Raw genomic sequence first — 20369 nt, 5'->3', positions numbered from 1 at the left:
AATGGTTAGCCAAACAGTGAATTAACTGTTCTCTGCTATGACAAAGATTGAATTATATGATATTATAAAATTACACAAAGAAAATCAAAAGAAATTTCTAATAGATGACATTTTCGAAAATTATTGTCACGCAGTTCTACGGTTGCCACCTTATCACCCAGACTTAAATTCCATTGAAATGATTTGGAGTCAACTGAAAGGGCGAGTAGCTAAAAGAAATACAACTGTTAACATGTCAGACGTTCTTAAGTTAGTTGAAAAGGAATTTCATAAAGTGTCTGTAGAGCAATGTCTGCGTGCGTGTTGTCAATGTTGAAAAAAATACATTGAAGATGAACATTTATTTGATGTGCACATCGACAATTTTGTGATAAATTTGAATTCAGAAATGTACACGAGCTCTTTAGAATCTACCAACAATAGTGACTGGAATTTGCGAGCTACAGGAATAAAGTGAGTAGAAAAAATAATTATTTAAAGTACTTTAAAATAGTATTAATTGTGATACTGAACTAGTTTTAATTAAATAGCATCATATGTATTTTGAGTTATAAATACTATCTATATTAAACTGACAATGTTTTCAGTTGGCCAAGTACTGTGACAAACTTTCGCTGAATGCTAGTAGTTTTTTGTGCCAACTTATGTGTCGATAAATCTATCAGTACACACATGTACTTAACTATATGTCTTAGACAGAAAAAAATGAAGTGATCCTGACAAGACAAACTACCTACATCCTTAATGTATACCTCCAGAATAAATTATATACAATATTTGACAAATACCAGAATATTATTAATCATTACAATAATTATTATGAATAACAAGATGTATGATCATACGATCTAATAACTATGTATCATCAACAACGCTATCAGCAACCTGGTAAAAAATAAACTGTATTTTTTGTCCTAAAGAGTAATTAAATATAAAAAAAAATAATTTAAGAAGAAAGACTGTAATAATACAAATATTATAAGATAAAAACATTACATGCAATAACATAAGACGAATCCTACCTGTAACTGGAATAGGGTTACAACCGGAGAATGGATCGCCTTCAAAGCCAGGTGAACAAGAACAAACAGGTTGATGATTGATGACTGTGCACTGTGTATTGAAACCACATGAACCAGCACATGGATCTCTACACTTATTGCGAACACATGCTAATTTTGTAGGGCAGTCGGGATGTATAAGACACTCTGGTCTACAATTTGGAGGAGCTCCGAACATGCCGGGTTGACAAGAACACACTGGTCGGTTATCAATTACTCTGCATTCTGAATTTGATCCGCAGGGTGATGGCACACATGGATTGGCTGGTACAGTTGGCACTTTAGGAACTGGAAAAAAAGAAGATATTACTACTCTAGTTTAATTTGGTAACACTCAGTAAAACAAATAAAACTAGAACTCACAAGAAATTTACGTAATATCCAAATTGAGATATTTTTAATATACTAAAATATCTGAATATGCTATACGTATTAAAATTATACATATATTAAAAAATCAAATTTTTATATGAAGTGATAGAATAAGAATTAGAAAATTAATAATAACAATATCAACAAAAAGTTTAGCATAACTGGAAAAATTATAAATCTGGCAAAATTTTCTAGTTATATGACTAGATTAGCATACCTACACATCAGTTAAGATACATTTAACATAAATAAGCTTTCTATATATACCATTTTATAAATCTAATAGAATTAAATTATTATAAGGTTTATAGAAAAAACAGAACTATCTAATGATTTGGATAAAATTAAAATATTCAAATAATCCAGAATTTATTATCAAATAAAGTAGTTAAATTTTATTGGAAAATCACTACTCTTTCACTTAAATTTGTTAATGAATTCTTAAAAAAACTACTAATATGAATATGGTTTAGTTTTGAAATAATAAAATAATAATATTCATTAAACACAATCATTTTTTTAATGAATATAAGTATTACATAATTATAATTGATATTGATGATGATAACATAGTAATTATAAAGAAGCATAAGTTATACTACTTTTGTTTGCTTGTTATAAGTGAATGGTCCACTTACAGCATGTTTGAATGGTCTCCCACTTCATAGTTGTGGGTGAACTTGGCCGCCACCCACAAATTAAAAGGAGAAGTGAATGTAAGGCCATAAACATATGGAAAATTACTGAAAATTGGACAGTGAATTTATTAATCATCAGTACTACAATCATTTGTTTCACTTTAACTAGGATACAAGTTAAGTATATAAACAAACATTAATTTGTTAGCAATAAATAAAATATAACAATTTAAAAATATTATGTTGACATTTGTATAAACATACCTTCTTGAATGCAACGAACAAATGGATCTCCAACCATCTGTGGTGGGCAGCTACATATTGGATTATGATTTACAATTTGGCATGTAGCATGAAGACCACATGTACCAGGGCAAGGATCTTGACATCTTTGATTAATACAAGCTCTATTCTGTGGACATTCAGCACTGACAACACATTCTGGTCTGCAGGCTGGTGGGCTACCGATGAAACTAGGTTGGCAAGAACAAACAGCGTTTCCATTTAATATTCTACATTGACTGTTTGGTCCGCATGGACTTGGTTCACAAGGATTCTGTGGTGGCAGTGCTGATAAACAAACAGAAAAAGATATTTAATTATGAAATGGGTTATGTTATACTGTAAAAAAGTTCATTAGATATTCAACAACCAATGAATACATAAAAATTCAACAAATTTTAATAAGATAAAGAGAATGTCAAACTTAAAATCCGGAAATAAATATACAATAATATAAAACAATAAAATCCTCTTTGAATTAAAAGCTATAAAAATACATCAACAGATTTAGTCATATAAAATGGTAAGTTGAGAAAAATGTTTATGAGTATAGAAAATTTGATTTCGTGGAAAAAGAACAGGCTATCAATTGAAAAAAAAAAAAAATGTATATGATCTACAAAATATTACTTCTTTTATATAACTTTTCAAAAAAAAATTGCTTTAAATGTTTTCATTTACCACACTTCTTTATCATTTTTCATTGAAAATTAAATCCAAGGCAAAACTGTTTAAACACCAATAATAATTTTACCTTTATTTTTCTTCCATTTGCATTTTATTTTAGCAGCTACATTAAAATATAATGAAATCTTAATTACTGATAAATGAGTAATTTGCTAAGTTTCATCTAAATCAACTATTTGGGTTTTGAAATGAATACTATTCTATAAACACAATATAATTGTGTTTATAAAATGTTAATTCCCTCACTTTCAGAGTTGATATTCTTACATGAATTTTATCAAAGGATCACTCTATATTTTGCTGTCAGGAATACATTTTTAAACTTTTATCTCATACAAAGAAGATAAGTCACATGAAGTTAAAATTCAATCAGATTTAAGTCACCAGAGTTAGTTACAAAGGTACTGATGGCCAAAGTATTTATAAGTTTAAAAATTTACTTTATGTTTAAATATAATAATTCTGTAGAAAGGCAGTAAAACAGTGATTCTGAACCTTTTTAGCACCATGACCCCCAAAAAGTTAAAAAAAAAAAATATAATGAATATTTCGCAACTGCCCAACCCCAATTCAATGAAACCTAGTTAAAATTACTTAGCTGCGTTGATAGTAACAGGTATGAACATACATATATGAAACGTATAAACATGAGTGATTTTCAGGTTCCAATTTGATTTGTACATGCTCCTTTTAATTTAGTCTATTTGCACAATATTTGCAGTGAAAGCGTCATGTTTGAACATGCATATGATACGTTTGAACACATCTTGCTCTCAGCAGTATAAAAGAGGTGTAAGGGATTGCAGAATGTTACTTTAGTTTTGAATGTGAAGCATGCATTTGGTGTCGTTATTTAAGTTTCTAAAAGTGTAGTTTCATTGAAAATAATAATAATAATTGAGGTTTCAATTTTTTAATGTGTGGTGAAACAGTGTTAACTGTTTTTTCTTAATTAGATTCTTATGCAAAATGGATAAATTTGTGCAAAAACAACGTGAGCCATCTACATTCAGTGAAATGATTGGTAAAAAGACAAGATTGTACAAGGAGAATTATTTAAATTATGGTTTTACCATATTTGATGGAAAGCCGCAGTGTGTAGTTTGTTTTCAAGTTCTCTCTGATGAAAGCATGAAGCCATCAAAATTAATTCGACAGTAAAAAACTAAACTTCAAGATTATAAAAGCAAACCCTTGAAAGAGAATCAACAAGCTTCTAATTGTAAATCAAGCTATATTGATAAAAGTACACTTGAAACATCTTATCTTGAAGCATTAAGATTAGCTAAGATGGCCAAAACTTGACCTTGTACAATCCTAGAAAACCTCATATTACCTGCTGCAATTGATATGGTCAGTATTTTAATAAGCGTGGAAGAATCAAAAAAATTGAAAAAATACCACTTTCTAACAACACAGTATCAAGGTGAATTGATGATATGGCTGTGGATATTTGTGATCAGATAATTCAGCAAGTGAGTTCAAGTGAATTTTTTAGTATTCAATTAGATAAATTAACAGATGTGGTGAACATCTCTCAGTTCTTATGTTTTGTGAGATATGAATGCGATAGGGACAGATCAATCAAAGAAAATGTTGTTTTGGAGATCAATAGCTAGTCATGCAACAGGACAACGTCTTTTTGATATTTTTTATGAAGCTACTAAAACCTATAACACAGATTAGATAAAATGTATTGCAGTAGGTGATGGTGCAAAGGCAATAATAGGAAAGAACAGTGGATTTCTGAAAAAATGAAATATTGTCTTATACCAAAGGTGGAATGGATGTACTGCTTCCTTCACAGATATGCTCTTGCTACAAAATATATGCTAGAAAATCTCAAATAAATTCTTTGTAAAGCTATAAAAATTGTTAATTTTATTAAAAAATTATTATAGAATAATGAGTATATGTTACTGTTGGCTTACTTAGCTGATCTATTTTTGCATTTAAATGACTTGAATGCGAATTTACATGGATGTGGTAAAAACATTTTATTAATGACAAACAAAGTTCATGCTTTCATTAAGAAGCTTGTACCTGGATTATTCACCTTCAAAGCAAAAATTTTGATATTTTTCCACTCACTTCTGACAATACTGAGAAAAATTTGGAAGACACTATTATTCATCACAATTTGGATACCAAGATATAATTGTGTGAGCCAAAGATTCATTTGGTGGAGTATTTCCCGGAAGGTAAAAGTGATTTCTCGTAGAGATAGGTACTGAATCCACTTAGTGAAAATGTTGTTACAGGTGCTAAGTTAACAGTTGAGATTCACAATCAGTTCATCAAAATGTCTGCCAATAAAACATTACAACTAAAATTCATATCTGAAGATTTAGATACATGTTGGCTTGCTCATCAAAGTGAATATGGAAATTTAGTCACAGAAGCATTGAAAATATTAATCCCTTTTGCTATGTCTTCCCTCTGTGTAAAGGGTTTTTCATCTATTATAGCTGCACTATAAACTAAATATAGAAATTATCTTTTATCACTTGAAAACAATTTGCTATTGTATGTTACTAACATAGATCCATGTACAAAGTAACTTTTAAATGAAAAACAAACAAAACCATCTCATTGATTTATTTTTCTTACATGTGTAATTATAAATGTAAGTAAAATGTTTATAATAAGTGACATTTTTTCTCATAAAATGATTTCATTATTGTTTATACGTAAAGTTATAGGCTAATTTCGTGACCCTCCTTTCATATCACTGTGACTCCCAGGTTGAGAAACGCTGCAGTTAAAAATGAAAAGGAAACAAAAAATATTCACAGTAAGTATGGGAATAGAAAAATAGATAAAAAAATTATGGAAACCAGAGAATAAAGAAAACAAGTAAGAAAATAAAAAAAAAGATGAAGTTCTTAAACTGGTAAAAAAAATCTAAGTATTTGGTTAATGAGCTGGTAAAGGATGGAAAGATCGGTAGAAAGGTAGGAAGAATAATACACAGTCTATCAAATTTTTATCACATCCTAAGAAGACTAATAGAGAAAAAGTGCCATGGAAATGTAAAGAAGTCTTAGGCAAGGTGTACTTTACACCAATTCTAGTCATATTGTGTAGAGGATAGAATTAAATACATAGGAGGTAAGTAAAAACTAGGAGATAAGTAATAAAAGCATAGAAGGTAAGTAAAGTACATGCTATTGGAATGAAATTTCTTACAAGCAAGCCAAATGAGGGTGTAGACGTAAAGCCTCTCACAAATATGAGAAGTATGTTGAACCAAACAAAAAAACACCACTGATAATTTTGAATTGTGAGAAAATTGAAAGAGACCAAGAAAAAGGTGTCTAAATAAGTTTAAGGAGGATATCATATGTAGAGTACAGAAGAAGAATTGGTTATGAAAGATAGTAGTCTATGATCCAAGAGCCAAGTTAATGGGTAAAGGGAAGAAGAAGAAAAATAAAAAATACATTAATATTTAATACAACAAAGGATTTAATAAAATGAGATTAAACTTACGTTTAATTGGTTCAGTTCGGCATGCTTTAAATGGATCACCAGTATAACCAGGTATACAAGCACAAATTGGTACGTGATTAACAACACTGCATTCAGCATTGATACCGCAAACACCAGGGCATGGATCTCTACAATGACTAGCTAAACAAGCTAAATTTGATGCACAATCTGCATTAATAACACACTCAGGTCTACATCCGCCAGCGTATGGATTGCCAACATATGGTGGTATACATGTACAACGTGCCATACCATCTTTACTTGTACACTGTGCATTTTGTCCACATGGTGATGGTACACATGGATCTTTTGGTTCAGCAGGTGGTAAAGCTGAAAAAATAAAGAGAATGCATTTTTCGTAATAAAATTTATTTTGTAATAAAATAATAAAATCTGTGACAAAAGCAATATGATAAAGTAAAGTTAAAGACTTAGTTTATAACAATAAACACAATGTGAATGTTCGTACATGTATATATATAAACACACTCAGAGATACAAAGATTGCTAAGAGTTAAAATTCAAGGAAGAAGTGAAAAAAGTAAAAGAATATAAAATCATTCAATAATAATATTAAGAAAAATAGCAGTTAGGATCAATCATAATACAGATGAATTTAGTAATAATTTAAACATTGATAAAAGTAAATTTTGTGGGTTAAAGATTGTCAGTCTTTATTTTCATGGTTTTAATGGTTTATTTTCATCTTTTGTGAGTTTTCAGTGTTAAATCTAATGAAATTAATAACAGAATAATAATTAATATTGGAGATTGTCACTCAGTATTTATTAAAAATCAATGCACACATCATATAACAGTTTTAATTTGTAATTGGTGCATGTGTTGTATTACATTTACTTATTAAGGGACTAGCATAGTATTATTAATTTTCCTGAGGATATTCTTAATCTGATATTAATTTTACAAAAATTAATAATAAATGTAATAGGCATTCACAAAGATTTTTTGGAAGGGGTGGTATTTATTTTGTTTATGATGTGATGGCAGAATGGTTCAATCAGATGAAACTTCATAGATCCAAACAATGCCAACAAATCTGTACATTATTCTGTTTTTTTTTTAAAGCCAAACAACCAAATATAGATTATTACAGTTCAAATACAAAATGGTAAAACCTTATTCATTAAACAATATTATTTTATAACAAAAAAAAAAAAAAAAAGAAGAAGATATTATGGAGACAAATATAAAGTTAAACAGGTTAAAACATAGATTAAAAAAGATTAATTTTTATAAAAGTATTTTCTATAACATTCTGTCACCAGGATAACTTATATAAAAATCTATAAAAACATTAACCAATTAAAAAGAATAATTAAGTTTCAAGCTTAATATTTTAATATAAATTTGTAATAAATGAAGATAAATAAATCTGAATCGTTTAATCATACATCAGGGAATATCCTTAAAAACCAATAAATAGATTTTTCATAGTGTTAATTCAACTTAAAAGTTCAATAATTTCCTAATTTACTAGTTTGATCTTGTAATAATAAAACTTAATTTCTATTAATTTCTTTACTGTATAAGTCATGTTAAAAATATGCACTATAATAATTTAACTGAAATATAATAAACTAACAAATAGCTAGCTACTTGGGAGGTTATGAAGATAGGTCTTTAAAACTGTACTAGAAAGGGTGAGTGATTCAGTTAAGCATACCCTGGGTCGGTATGAATTCAGGTTATAAAAATATATATCTAAATCAATATTCTTCTGCCAGTTATAATCGATCAGACACAGACATTTTTGATTATTTTAATAAACCACATGAAAATGTTATTCTTTTGAACACATTACAAATTGTTTCTAACATCACTCATTTCTAAGTAATGAGATGAAGTGTAGAAATGAAATACAGAGCGGAAACTAAAATAAAAAGAACATTATAATACTTACGAGGTGGTACTTTAGAACATCCAATAAATGCATCTCCTTGAAACCCAGGTAAACAGGTACAGAAAGGTGTATGATTGACAACATTACATTTTGCATTTAAACCACAACTCTGTGCACAAGGATCACGACATTTTTCTTGAATACATGCTTTATCATAAGGACACTCTTGGCTCATTACACATTCTGGCCTGCAGAATGGTGGACTTCCAATAAAATTAGCACTACACGAGCACACAGGACGATTTTGAATAACTTGACAAATTGAATTCGGTCCACAAGGTGACGGTTGACAAACATTTGGTGGCACTGATGGTACTTTTGGTTCTTCAATATCTGTAATAAAACAATAATTATTAATTTAAAAAAACATAATCTAATAAAATTAATTAACTCTTTAGGAACATTCAAACAAAATTTAATTTAATAACTCTTTAAATTTAATTCTAATTTTATTTTATGGTCTCTCCCAAGCCTTTTAGCCATCCCCAGCCTCTATGAAGATTTCTAATCTCTAAACAAGGAAGCGGGAAGACCTATCTAAGTATGAAAAGAAGAGCCTTACCTGACTAGAAAAGTACCTTGATGTGTAATATTTCAGTTTTCATTTATATAAAGCGCATCACAAAATTCTCTTGGAACTTTCATAACCTATTCTACTCATGAAAATAAAATTTGAATTTTTCTAACTTTTCTTTGTTTTATTCAACTTATCTTACACCATTTTGTTCAGAATTAAATTTTCTATAAGGTTTTTTGTAAAAGTTTTATGTGTTTATCACCCATTCAACAATGTTATTGTACATCAAACATAAAAAACAGGGTTTTTTGACCTCAGTTTATTGGTTTTCACCCAATTTCTCAAAACCTATAGCAGATACAGTTGTGGGACCTATTTTATTCAATTTTTCAGGTCAAAAACCATAAGAAATTACTAATTGTACCCCTTAATTAACATTCTAAAAATTTCAGTACGACCTCATTTCACTGGGGTAGCTGAAATCCAAGCAAAATATTTCACTAGCTGTAACTTGCAACTGAAGCTTTTTAGGACATTTGTTTATATGAACATTTTCCATTTATTTTCATGAGTAGAATATGTTACGAATGTCCCGAGGAAACTTCATGATACACTCTGTATATATATATATATATATATATATATTTCTTTACATCCCATCTCACTTAATAAAATTAGTTTATTTTAAAATTAAGAAATAAGATTGCTTCTAAAATGACGGCAATTTAGAAATGAAAGTTACACTCCTAATCTCTAGGCATCAGTATATTATATTTTTTAATATATAACACAATAATAGTTTTAAAATAATGAAAATAAAAGAGATATCACATTATGAAGACATGTTAAAAGAGTTGACGACTCTTTTTACAATGTTTTACAGCATGTCCTTCAAACACACTCTAAGAATATTTTCATAATCATGTAATTTCAATATCATGAAACTGAAAATACTTTATTAAATCACTATTAAAAATATATTTATACATATTAATTTTTTGAGGCAGTAATGGTACATAATTGTATGGATCATCACTCACAACTTGTAAAACAAAATGTCATACTTGATTTTCTAATTTTGAATTTAGAAAACCTCCAAAACAAAAAAAACCTTTAATTCTTTTTTTGTAATTTAGTCTGAAACTGTACTATATTTTCTAATTAAATACTATAATATCAATGAAATATAATGTAAACTTCATGCTGGCCAGATAAATAAATTTACCAGATTGGGTATTTACTATCTTCAATGATCAATCAATCCAAAATTTCACTATCAAGAATAATGTTATAAATAACTTTACAATCACCATTATCATAATTATTTACAGTTTCTAAATCAGTACAAATACCTCATTGATATCATCATGATAACTAGATGGCATTACACATTGAATGTAAAAAATCCTAAGTATGCTGAATACATAAACACATGAAACACATTATAATGTATGTTGTACAGCTTTTAAATAGTTTAACAATAAAAACAAATAAAATAATATTGCATGAATTTAAATAGCTATATATGAGATCCTGATGCTTTATAGTAAGAAATATTGAAAATATATAGGACTGAATCTAAAGCTAACCTGATTAGCTCTAAATTAAAAGGGTCAAAAGGAGAATTATTCAAATTAATAAATCCACAAAAAATAATGTAATAAATGCGGTATAAATAAATCTATGAAAATGTTATAAAATAAAATCAAATCTTACCAGGTGGTGGGAAACAGCTTGCAAATGGATCCCCATGATAATTCGGTGGACAACTGCATATTGGATTATGATTGATAACGATACAATGAGCAGCCAAACCGCAAGTACCAGGACAAGGATCAACACATTTTTGATTAATACAAGCTTGCACTTGAGGGCATTCAGCACTGACAACGCATTCTGGTTTGCAGACTGGTGGAGAACCCTGATAACCAGGTAAACAAGAACATGCCGCATATCCTTGTGGTGTTATTAAACAACGGCTGTTTGGACCGCATGGTGAAGGATCACATGGATTACCTGGTGCTCCCATATCAGCTGGTTGTACTGAAAAACAAAAGTTTATTTATTAAATTACTTCTAAATTAATAATTTTGTTTATTAGTTAATAAAATAATATATGTAATAATAATCCAAGTCTAAACTGGGAATTTATTCTATTTACTACAGTGTCAGCCTACATCACTATTAAGCAGCAGTAGTGGTATCCTATCTTATTACTATAACTTTTTCTTTTCTGGGCGAAAAACGCTTCAGCGTTATCACCACCCGAACACGATGTAAGTGTTTTAAAAACTATGTAAAAAACAACAAAATTCACAATTAAAAATTTAAAAGAAACGCCTAGAAAACAAAACATGTAATATAAACACAAAACAATATAAAACGCGCAGCCAATAGTATCATTCTGTTTCATCCCATCTGTGTATCCACTGCATCCGGGTTTGCCATGAAAAGAATATGATGAAAAATTTGCTGAAAGAAAATAGATGGTGTTGATTCTTTATTGTATTTTGTGAGGTCAAACATAAAATGTATGTGGGTGATTGTCCATGGAGAATATGAAGATGAATAAATAGGAAAATTAGAAAGTGCAGAAAACATCAGGTACGAATACCTACAGCTAGCTTATTAAGCAACTGAAGCCATTCATTTCATTAATTCACTTTCAGTTTACTATTATTATATAATACTACTACTATATTTTAATATTATGTTAAATGCTATTAAATGTACAACTATTATATGAAAGAAATACAGTTTTAAAAATCTATGATTTAGTAAATAATTTATAGCAACATAAAAGAAAATAAATATATATATATTACTTACAAGGTCTAAATGGATAACAGGATACAAATGGATCTCCAGTATGATCCTGAGGGCAAAAACAAATTGGAAGATGATTGACAGGATGACATAGTGCATTAACACCACAAGCACCAGCACAAGGATTTACACACTGATTATTAATGCAACATAAGTTCTGTGGACAATCTGTATTAATGACACATTCTGGTCTACAAGCAAGGTATGGATTTCCATAATAATCAGGAAGACAGTTGCACGTAACTTTTCCATTTTCTTTCTTACAGAATGCATTTGCACCACAACGTAGTCTTTCACATGAATCTGGTTTCGGTGTCATTTCTGAAATGATTAAAACAAAAAAAATAAAAATCTACTGATATCAAACTTATGCTAACCTGTAAAATCAGACTTTTAAGATAACACGGTAGAAATTTCTAAATTTCATTCTTAAATAAATTACATATTTTATTTTAATTCAGGTTTTTGAATGTTCATAAATAAATACTATAAAAATAATAATATTTAATAATGAAATTAATTTTTATATAAATATACCATATGAATTAGCGGGTTATTTCTCTAACTGTTAAGGCACAAAAAATCTCTCTTTTTTGAATACATTATTCACCACACTTTTTTAAAATAATAAAGTAAAAATTGTTTGTATTCATAGGAATCTAGATATGTAAACTTGATGAAAACTCATATCAGTATAAGTGATCAACAAAATTAGGTGTGATTATGTTTTCAGGTGGTATTCAGGGCTATTCCATAATGTAGAATATAAATAACAGCAAAGACAAAATCTGAATAAGAGGTTTTTCATCATAAATTTCCTAATCAAAATTTTACATCTAAATATAAAAATTGACTGTTTACAGCTCTAATATTAATAATTTAATAAAAATAAATATTAAACAAAAAACATTATTAAACATATCCTTAATTTAAAACTTATTCTTGCAATAATAATTATGTTACTTGAGAGTAATTATAGTCTTGTTTGGAGCCATTGTGGGGAAGCAACTACATCAATAAACAAATATTTCTTAAAAGTTCACAATTATTAATTACTTAATTGTATTTATTACAATATATTTTTTATATTTAAACAATATTACTGAGTAAAGATAGTTGAAATAAATAATAAAAAATAAATTTTCATACATTTAAAATTTTTTAGGTGAAAATTTTTTTAAGTAAAACAACAAATAAAATTAAACAAGAGGTAAACAATTCTTGTGATGGTCCTTCAATTCACTAAAATGAAACAGAAATAAGAGATAGAAAATTCTGGCAAATCACTGCATTGTAAACATCTGTTCTGATAAATAGCAAGTAAATTAAAGCTACTTTTCTTTGAATTTTAAGAGCAAAATAATATTTATTTAAAGAGCTCTTGCCTGAAACTTATATTTGTATTAAAAACTTTATGATATATATGCTAAAATTATATAGTATACAAATTTAGCATAATGTAAACATATTGTAACATGAACGTTCTTTACTCTAAGCTGGTTTAACTCTTACATCAATAATTAAGTACAATTTTCTACCATTCATTAACATGTTGAGCATCATAACCACCAATTGGGATCACTAGACAGTTATGTCAGGGGACATTGGCACCATCTAGGGGCCTATGCATAAGTCATATGGAATGCATTCTACTTATGCTGGCCTTTCAGTTCAGCTGTTAACTTTTATGTGGTGTGTTAATGTTAAAAAGAATTATCAGTGGAATAACTAAAACATATTTGGAAAAAGGGAGTAGTAACAGTGAATTTAGTGCTGAAAGTGACTCTGAATATGAATATTTAGATGACAGTGATGTCGAATCAGGTAGTGAAAGTGATTTAAGTAAAGACGAAAATCTTACTGACACTCAACTGTGCAAACTAACCACAGAGAAACTGAAACCAATGACAATGATATTCAGATAACTGAAAATGACATCGATGCAAATATACCTGCACCAAAAACCACTCAACGTACAACAAATATGAAAATGGCAAGTAATGTCGTATGGGTGACCGGTCCTTTCTTTTTCCTGTTTAGCCTCTGGGAATTACCGTTCAGCTATTACTTCAGAGGATGATATATATGAGTGTAAATGAAATGTAGTCTTGTACAGTTTCAGTTCGACCATTCCTGAGATGTGTGGTTAATTGAAACCCAACCACCAAAGAACACGGTATTCACAATCTAGTATTCAAATCTGTGTAAAAGTAAATACCTTTACTAGGAATTGAACACTGGAACTCTCAACTTCCAAATCAGCTGATTTAGAAAGACATGTTCACCACTGGACCAACCCGGAGGGTTTGGGTGACCGGTCCACCAGAATTAAAAAATAATTGATTTTGTTGATCTTCGTATTCCCGTTCCAATTGATGGTGATAGTAAACCAATTAACTATTTTCAATTACTAGCTGATGATAAGTTTTTTAACTTAAGTGTGAATGAAATGATTAATTATGCAGAAGTCTTAGAACAAAATTTAATCATCCAAAATTTTGTTTATTATGGAAACCTGTAACAAAAGACGAATTTCGCATGTTTCTGGGACTTGTTTTACACATGGGGAAGATTAAATTGAACAGAATAAAAGATTATTGGTGTACATATCATTTAATATACTGACTTTCCAAAATTACATGGGCTGGAATAGATTTATGGTAATTATGAGAGCTCTTCATTTTTTGTAATAATGAACAAGCAGCAGGTAAGACACAACCTTTAACTGATTTTGTTTTAATGAAAAAAATGGCTAATTTGTACTATCCTAAAAAATAATTATGTACAGACGAGTCTAAGGTTTTATGATGTATGTGTGTGTGCGCGCATGCGCCTAATTTTTCAACAGTATATCAAGAATAAAAAACATAAATATGGGATTAAAAATGTATTAAACAATTAGTATTTTAAAACCAATAATAATTTTCACAATACAGTAATTATATTGCACATAAACTAATATTAATTACTATAACAACCATTAAATCCATTTGGCGTCAAATGGCATGTGTGGCCCTTCAGAACATGCATTCATTCAGGAGGCCAACAGTGCCAAGAGATATCGTACACATGCATGGCTTTATAAGCGATATTAGTGTAAAAATGTCACTAAAACCCCTCATTTTATCTAAATTATTATTACTACCAAAAAAATTAAAAGTCGGGTTTTCAGAAAAAGTTTGTTAGATCGATTGGCACTCAACATGTTAATAAATAAGGGTTTTGATTTGTTTGAGTTTTTGCTTGAAAAAATGTTTGTAAGCTTTTTTAAATATCACACCATTAATAAAAATAATAATAATAATTAATAGAAAACCATTAAAATATACACTAACCTGGTGGAGGTGGTGAGCAATGTTCATATGGATTTCCGATAAGTGGAAGAGGACATGAACAAACTGGATTATGATACACAGTTACACATTGAGCATTAATACCGCAAGAACCAGGACATGGATCTCTACATTTCTGACTAATACATGTTTTATCAAATGGACAATCTGCATCGGTCAAACATTCTGGGTGACAAGCTGGATTCCACGTGGCTTCTGGACTACCGCAAGGATCACACATTGCTACTTGTGGTCCGTAGACATTACATACTGATTGAGGACCACAAGGTGATGGTCTGCAAGGTAATGTGGCATTTCCAACTGGCACAACAGCTGAAATTGAAAGAAATAAAATTTAACTATAACACTAAAAAAATACTACTATTAAAATACATTATTAAACCTAGAGTTAAAAAAAAATGAGTATGAAAAAGAATCAAGGAGACTGTTTATGCTAACCAAAAAACTGATTAAAATTCCATAATATTATTTTAAAGTGACATTTTGCTGTGTCAGCCTAAGAACAATTTAACCTATGTCACTCTTAGCACTAACCAGAAATTTTTGTAACAAGTTTATGAACTTGTTACAAGTTCATAACATGTAACAAGTTTTGGCTCTCAGACTGCAGAGAGGTATAAATTAATTATAATATTTCAATAAACTATTGAACTATTGGAATAAAATATTTTATAAAAGAGTAAGTGAAATATCCAATTTCATAATAAATATGACATTTATGATACGATTAATCAGTAAATAGCTAAAAAATATTCAGTAAAAGAGAGGGGAAAAAATTTTTTACTTTAAAAAAAAAATTAATTGACATATTCAGAAATTTCCATATATCTGCTTTGTTAATTCTACTTTTATAGAAAACTGTATCTCTTGTTCATATAGAGAGTAAACCTGAAGCTTGTTACATACAAGCATTGTTCTGTCAGGTATCAGTACACCTTGTATATGATTAATTAAAACTCAGTAACAGAATAGCGGCCAGGAGATAGTATCGAGAAGGCCCATTAAAATATAACTGTTTCATTACCTTTGCATGGAAAAAATGCTTCCCTTTGCTGCACTCCACAAATACAATTATGAATTTTTCACATGAATTTGTTTGAAATATAAAATAGTAACTGAACATAATAGAGTTATTTCATTCAACTCAGTAGTAACTGTGAATTAACATTTGCCACATAAAACAAAAATAAGTTTGAATGCCTTGGCAATGAAAATGAATAAGTTATATATTTATAATCAGTAAAACCGCAACATAATAGCATATTCAAAAAAGAGGAAGTGAGATTTTTTATTGACAAAAAAAAAATATGTCTCATGTTAATATAAAGTCTTTCTTTGAACTGTAGTTGGGTAAAGCATATTTCTGTGCAACCAAAAACATTTCACTTAAATTACAGCTCTAAAATCTGGAAAACCTATGTAAAAATTGAGATAACAGTTTGTTTTAAGTATAATAAAAGGAAAAAGTAATTAAAAAAAAAAGAAAAATTAATTAAATACTAATACTTACGTTGTGGAATACACTGGATAAATGGATCTCCAGTAAATCCATCTCTGCATGAACAAGTTGGAGTATGATCTTTACAAGTACAAACTGCTCCAAGACCACAAATACTACCAAGAGAGCATGGATTTACACAGTGATGACTGATACAAGCTTGATTAGAAGCACAATCTGAGTTGATGTAACATTCAGGTCGACAACCAGAATGTGGATCTCCGAGGAAGTTTGGAAGACATGAACAAACAGCCCGACCTCCAATAATGTCACATTGAGTATTTGGTCCGCATGGACTTGGTGCACACGGATTACCAGCTGGCACAGGTACTACAAAAATGGAAATTAAAGTTAATATAGTAAACATAAAGAAAAATTATATAATGGACTCCTTTAAAATTAAATTTTAATAACTACAATAAATATTTTTTTTTACAACTAGGAAAAATAAATTATTAGTACTTAAAACCAAAAATCTAAATCAAAGTTTAAATATAAACATTAATATAAAAAACTAATAGAAGAGACAAAATTTCATAAATAATTTATTTTAAATACTGTAAAACAGGTTTATCAGTATGGGTTATCTAAAGTTAAAACAATAAAACTGTAAAACCATTAATCTGTTTTTTACTGAATGAAATGCTATATAACATATCCTCTATTTATTATATTTTGTTCTTACTGTTATTGTTTGGTTAAATAAAAATTTTCTCATAATTAATACAAGAATTACCTTTTATCAAATTATAACTTAAAGGGAGAAAATGTAAATTAAATTGAAAAATATACTGTCCATGAGCTTCATATTTTAAATGTTAACTAAATAAAATGGCTCTTATTCATGAGCAATAAAATTAAAAAACTAATAACAAAAAAAGAACATTCATGCAATTTCAACTGTGCATGTGACATCTTGAATTTTGTAATTATGTGTATTCGTGATTATAAAACCTAAAATTTTTCCAGAATGCTTTTTTAATGAATATTGATTTTATTTTTTATTAATTAACTGATTTTGGAACATACACCATATACAAGACACTTTTTTATTTTATAAACTTGAGTAAAATTTTATTAAAGTAGATTTTAACTGATTTATATGATACTCCGTCAGTATTCAGATATTTAATCCTATTTCTTTCTGGTTGGAAGATAGCTGTATCCCTTGTCTAAACAGAGAGTGTACCAGCAGCTAGTTGTACCAGGATCTCTGTGCCAGGAGGGGTTATTGATTAGAACCTAGTATACAAAATAGAAAGAGACAATATTGAGAAGCTGTTAGCAGTAAAATGTAACTAGGCTGGATGGACTTAAACTGTAAACCTCCAATAAAAGATGATAAGTCTCTCTATATCAACCCAAAACACAAGGAACAAATTAAGGAAGTAACAAATGAAAAAGTTCATCCATTTTACTAGATGTCTATCTTGACTTGCATGATTTGGTACCAACCAAACAAATTTCTTTTTAAAAACAACAAATTCTTTCAAAATAAGCACCAAACAAAACAGAAATAAATTCTGTCAATGGGCAATGAAAACCATTCAATATAATCAGCATATAACTTACCAATAACAGGTGAACATCTGACTAGTGGATTTCCGGTTAAACCATGGTTACATGTACAAACTGGATGATGTTTTTCGACACGACATGATGCTCCAATACCGCATGCACCTGGACAAGGATCTCTACATCTATAACCCATACAAGCTCGATTTAATGGACAATCATCATCAGTTGTGCATTCAGGTCCACCACATCCAGTAAATGGATCTCCAGCCATTCCATCAGGACACAAACACATAGGATGACCTGTAATACAATGAATAGACATACATAAAATAATGCTGATGTTAAGTAATTGTAGATACAAAAAAATACTATATTACAATTAAAAAAAGTAATAAAACATTATAATAAATTTTTTAAATACAGAACTGACAAAGTGTACAAATAAAAAAATCTACAATTTACTAAATACTAAATTGTCAAACATCTGTTTCACTTATTCATCCTTCTAATGCTACATTTATAAATATGTATGCAATTAACTTTTCATGAATGACCATGTGAAGTTTTTTTACATTTTATAAATTTGACAACCTTCAATTATTAATCTAATTGATGCTGAATGCATTATATTTCTTAATAACAAGCTCTCTGAAATTATAGGCAGTAAATAGATATTTTTATTGTTTTCTACATTTTGTTTTATTGTTTTTATTTATCTATATAATCATGAGTTTTTTCTTATGAAAATAATTGAGTTATGTACTGCTCTAGAGTTGCAGGCTTTGGATTATCTATGGAGCAATAAAAATAGAAACAAAATCTAATGAATATTCTTTTCTCTAATAAACTCCATTTTTAAGAGACTAAGATCACAATAATAATAGTAACCTGTGAAATACTCAGGGAAACTGATACCAAACAACTACATAACGTTTTTAATTTACATCTTTACTCCTTCATTAAATGATTCTCTCATTTCTGAAATAAGTTTACTAGAAATAATACAACTTTTTGCAATTAATTTTTTGAGAAAATAAATGTTTTACAAGATGAAATAAGAAACTGACTTCAGTAATAATTACATTAGATTAACACTAAACTATTAATGCAATACTGGTTATCCTATATAAGGAAGGTCAATTTAAAAAACAAAATTCAATAGGATACAATCTGCCATTCTGGTTATGTTATTAGCACTACAACTACCTTGGAATTATTTATATTTAAACTGACAGATGAGAAAATTATAATTATAATGAAAGATAACAAAAGTTTAAAAAAATATCATGCATAATTTTAATTCCACTTTAGAAAAATTTTCAGAGTTAAGTAAAAAAATAAATTAAAAAATACATTTACCATCAGGTGTAACAGTACAGACAGCAAGAGGGCCACATGGATTTGGTAAACATGGACTAGACGGCTGAGGCCTGCAGCCATTATAAGGATCACCAATAAATCCTGGTCTACAATAACACTGTTCTGTATTACCAACAACATAACAATCAGAATTGAATCCACATGGTCCTGGTTGACACAAAGATTTGAGTGGTTCTAAAGAAAAAAATCACAAAAAATCACAAAAAATCACAATATAAATATTGTGTTGCAATCACAATAAAATATTAAAACAATCTTACAAAATAATAATTGTTAAAAATGAAAAACAGCAGAGTAATTACTGAAATTTATTACCTTAGAATAATATATCAACAACAGTTTTTAGAAAAAAAAACCTTTCAGGTCAACTATTAATATATGTATTAATACAACATGGAGACAAGTACTCTAGTATACTGTTTGTATAAAATATAAGGTTATATTTTATAAACTATAAAAATATTTAGAAAATTACAGTATTTAAAAAGAACTAATTTTAAAATTAATCTAAATGATAATTTGTTTAATTAAAAAAATAGTTACCACAAAAAACTATCAAAAACGCATTTAAGTTAGTACAAAAACAATTAAAAATTAAAGCAATAACAAATTCAACAGTCAACATAATGTAATAATAATGATAGGAAGAAATCTTTACACAATACCTTTCATTATTTAGATGAACTAATCATCTTTACAAGAAAAATATATAAATAGAAAATAACTGAGAAGTGAAAAAAGAATTCTAATAATAGTATTAAAAAGCTATACAGAGAAAACTACAATTAATATGAATATTGTGTAGCTTTATAAAAATACTACCT

The 20369-nt window shown here is 28.6% G+C and overlaps 1 protein-coding gene across 1 annotated transcript in view; it reads right to left on the bottom strand.

The window, feature by feature from the left end:
• The window catches only part of dpy (fibrillin-like protein dumpy), a 705616-nt gene that overhangs the window by 231898 nt on the left and 453349 nt on the right, over positions 1-20369 (bottom strand). Inside the window, exons 58-67 of the mRNA XM_075365108.1 lie at positions 19525-19719; positions 18220-18465; positions 16660-16977; positions 15132-15461; positions 11800-12117; positions 10687-11013; positions 8454-8786; positions 6533-6862; positions 2336-2641; positions 1023-1349 (exon numbers count right to left, since the gene is read on the bottom strand). Of these exons, the coding sequence (XP_075221223.1) occupies positions 1023-1349; positions 2336-2641; positions 6533-6862; positions 8454-8786; positions 10687-11013; positions 11800-12117; positions 15132-15461; positions 16660-16977; positions 18220-18465; positions 19525-19719 (3030 nt within the window). The remainder of the gene's footprint in view (positions 1-1022; positions 1350-2335; positions 2642-6532; positions 6863-8453; positions 8787-10686; positions 11014-11799; positions 12118-15131; positions 15462-16659; positions 16978-18219; positions 18466-19524; positions 19720-20369) is intronic.

Source organism: Lycorma delicatula, chromosome 4, assembly GCF_047948215.1.
Source record: "Lycorma delicatula isolate Av1 chromosome 4, ASM4794821v1, whole genome shotgun sequence".
NCBI classification, from domain to species: Eukaryota; Metazoa; Arthropoda; class Insecta; order Hemiptera; family Fulgoridae; genus Lycorma; species Lycorma delicatula.
This window is presented reverse-complemented; position numbering and strand designations above follow the sequence as displayed.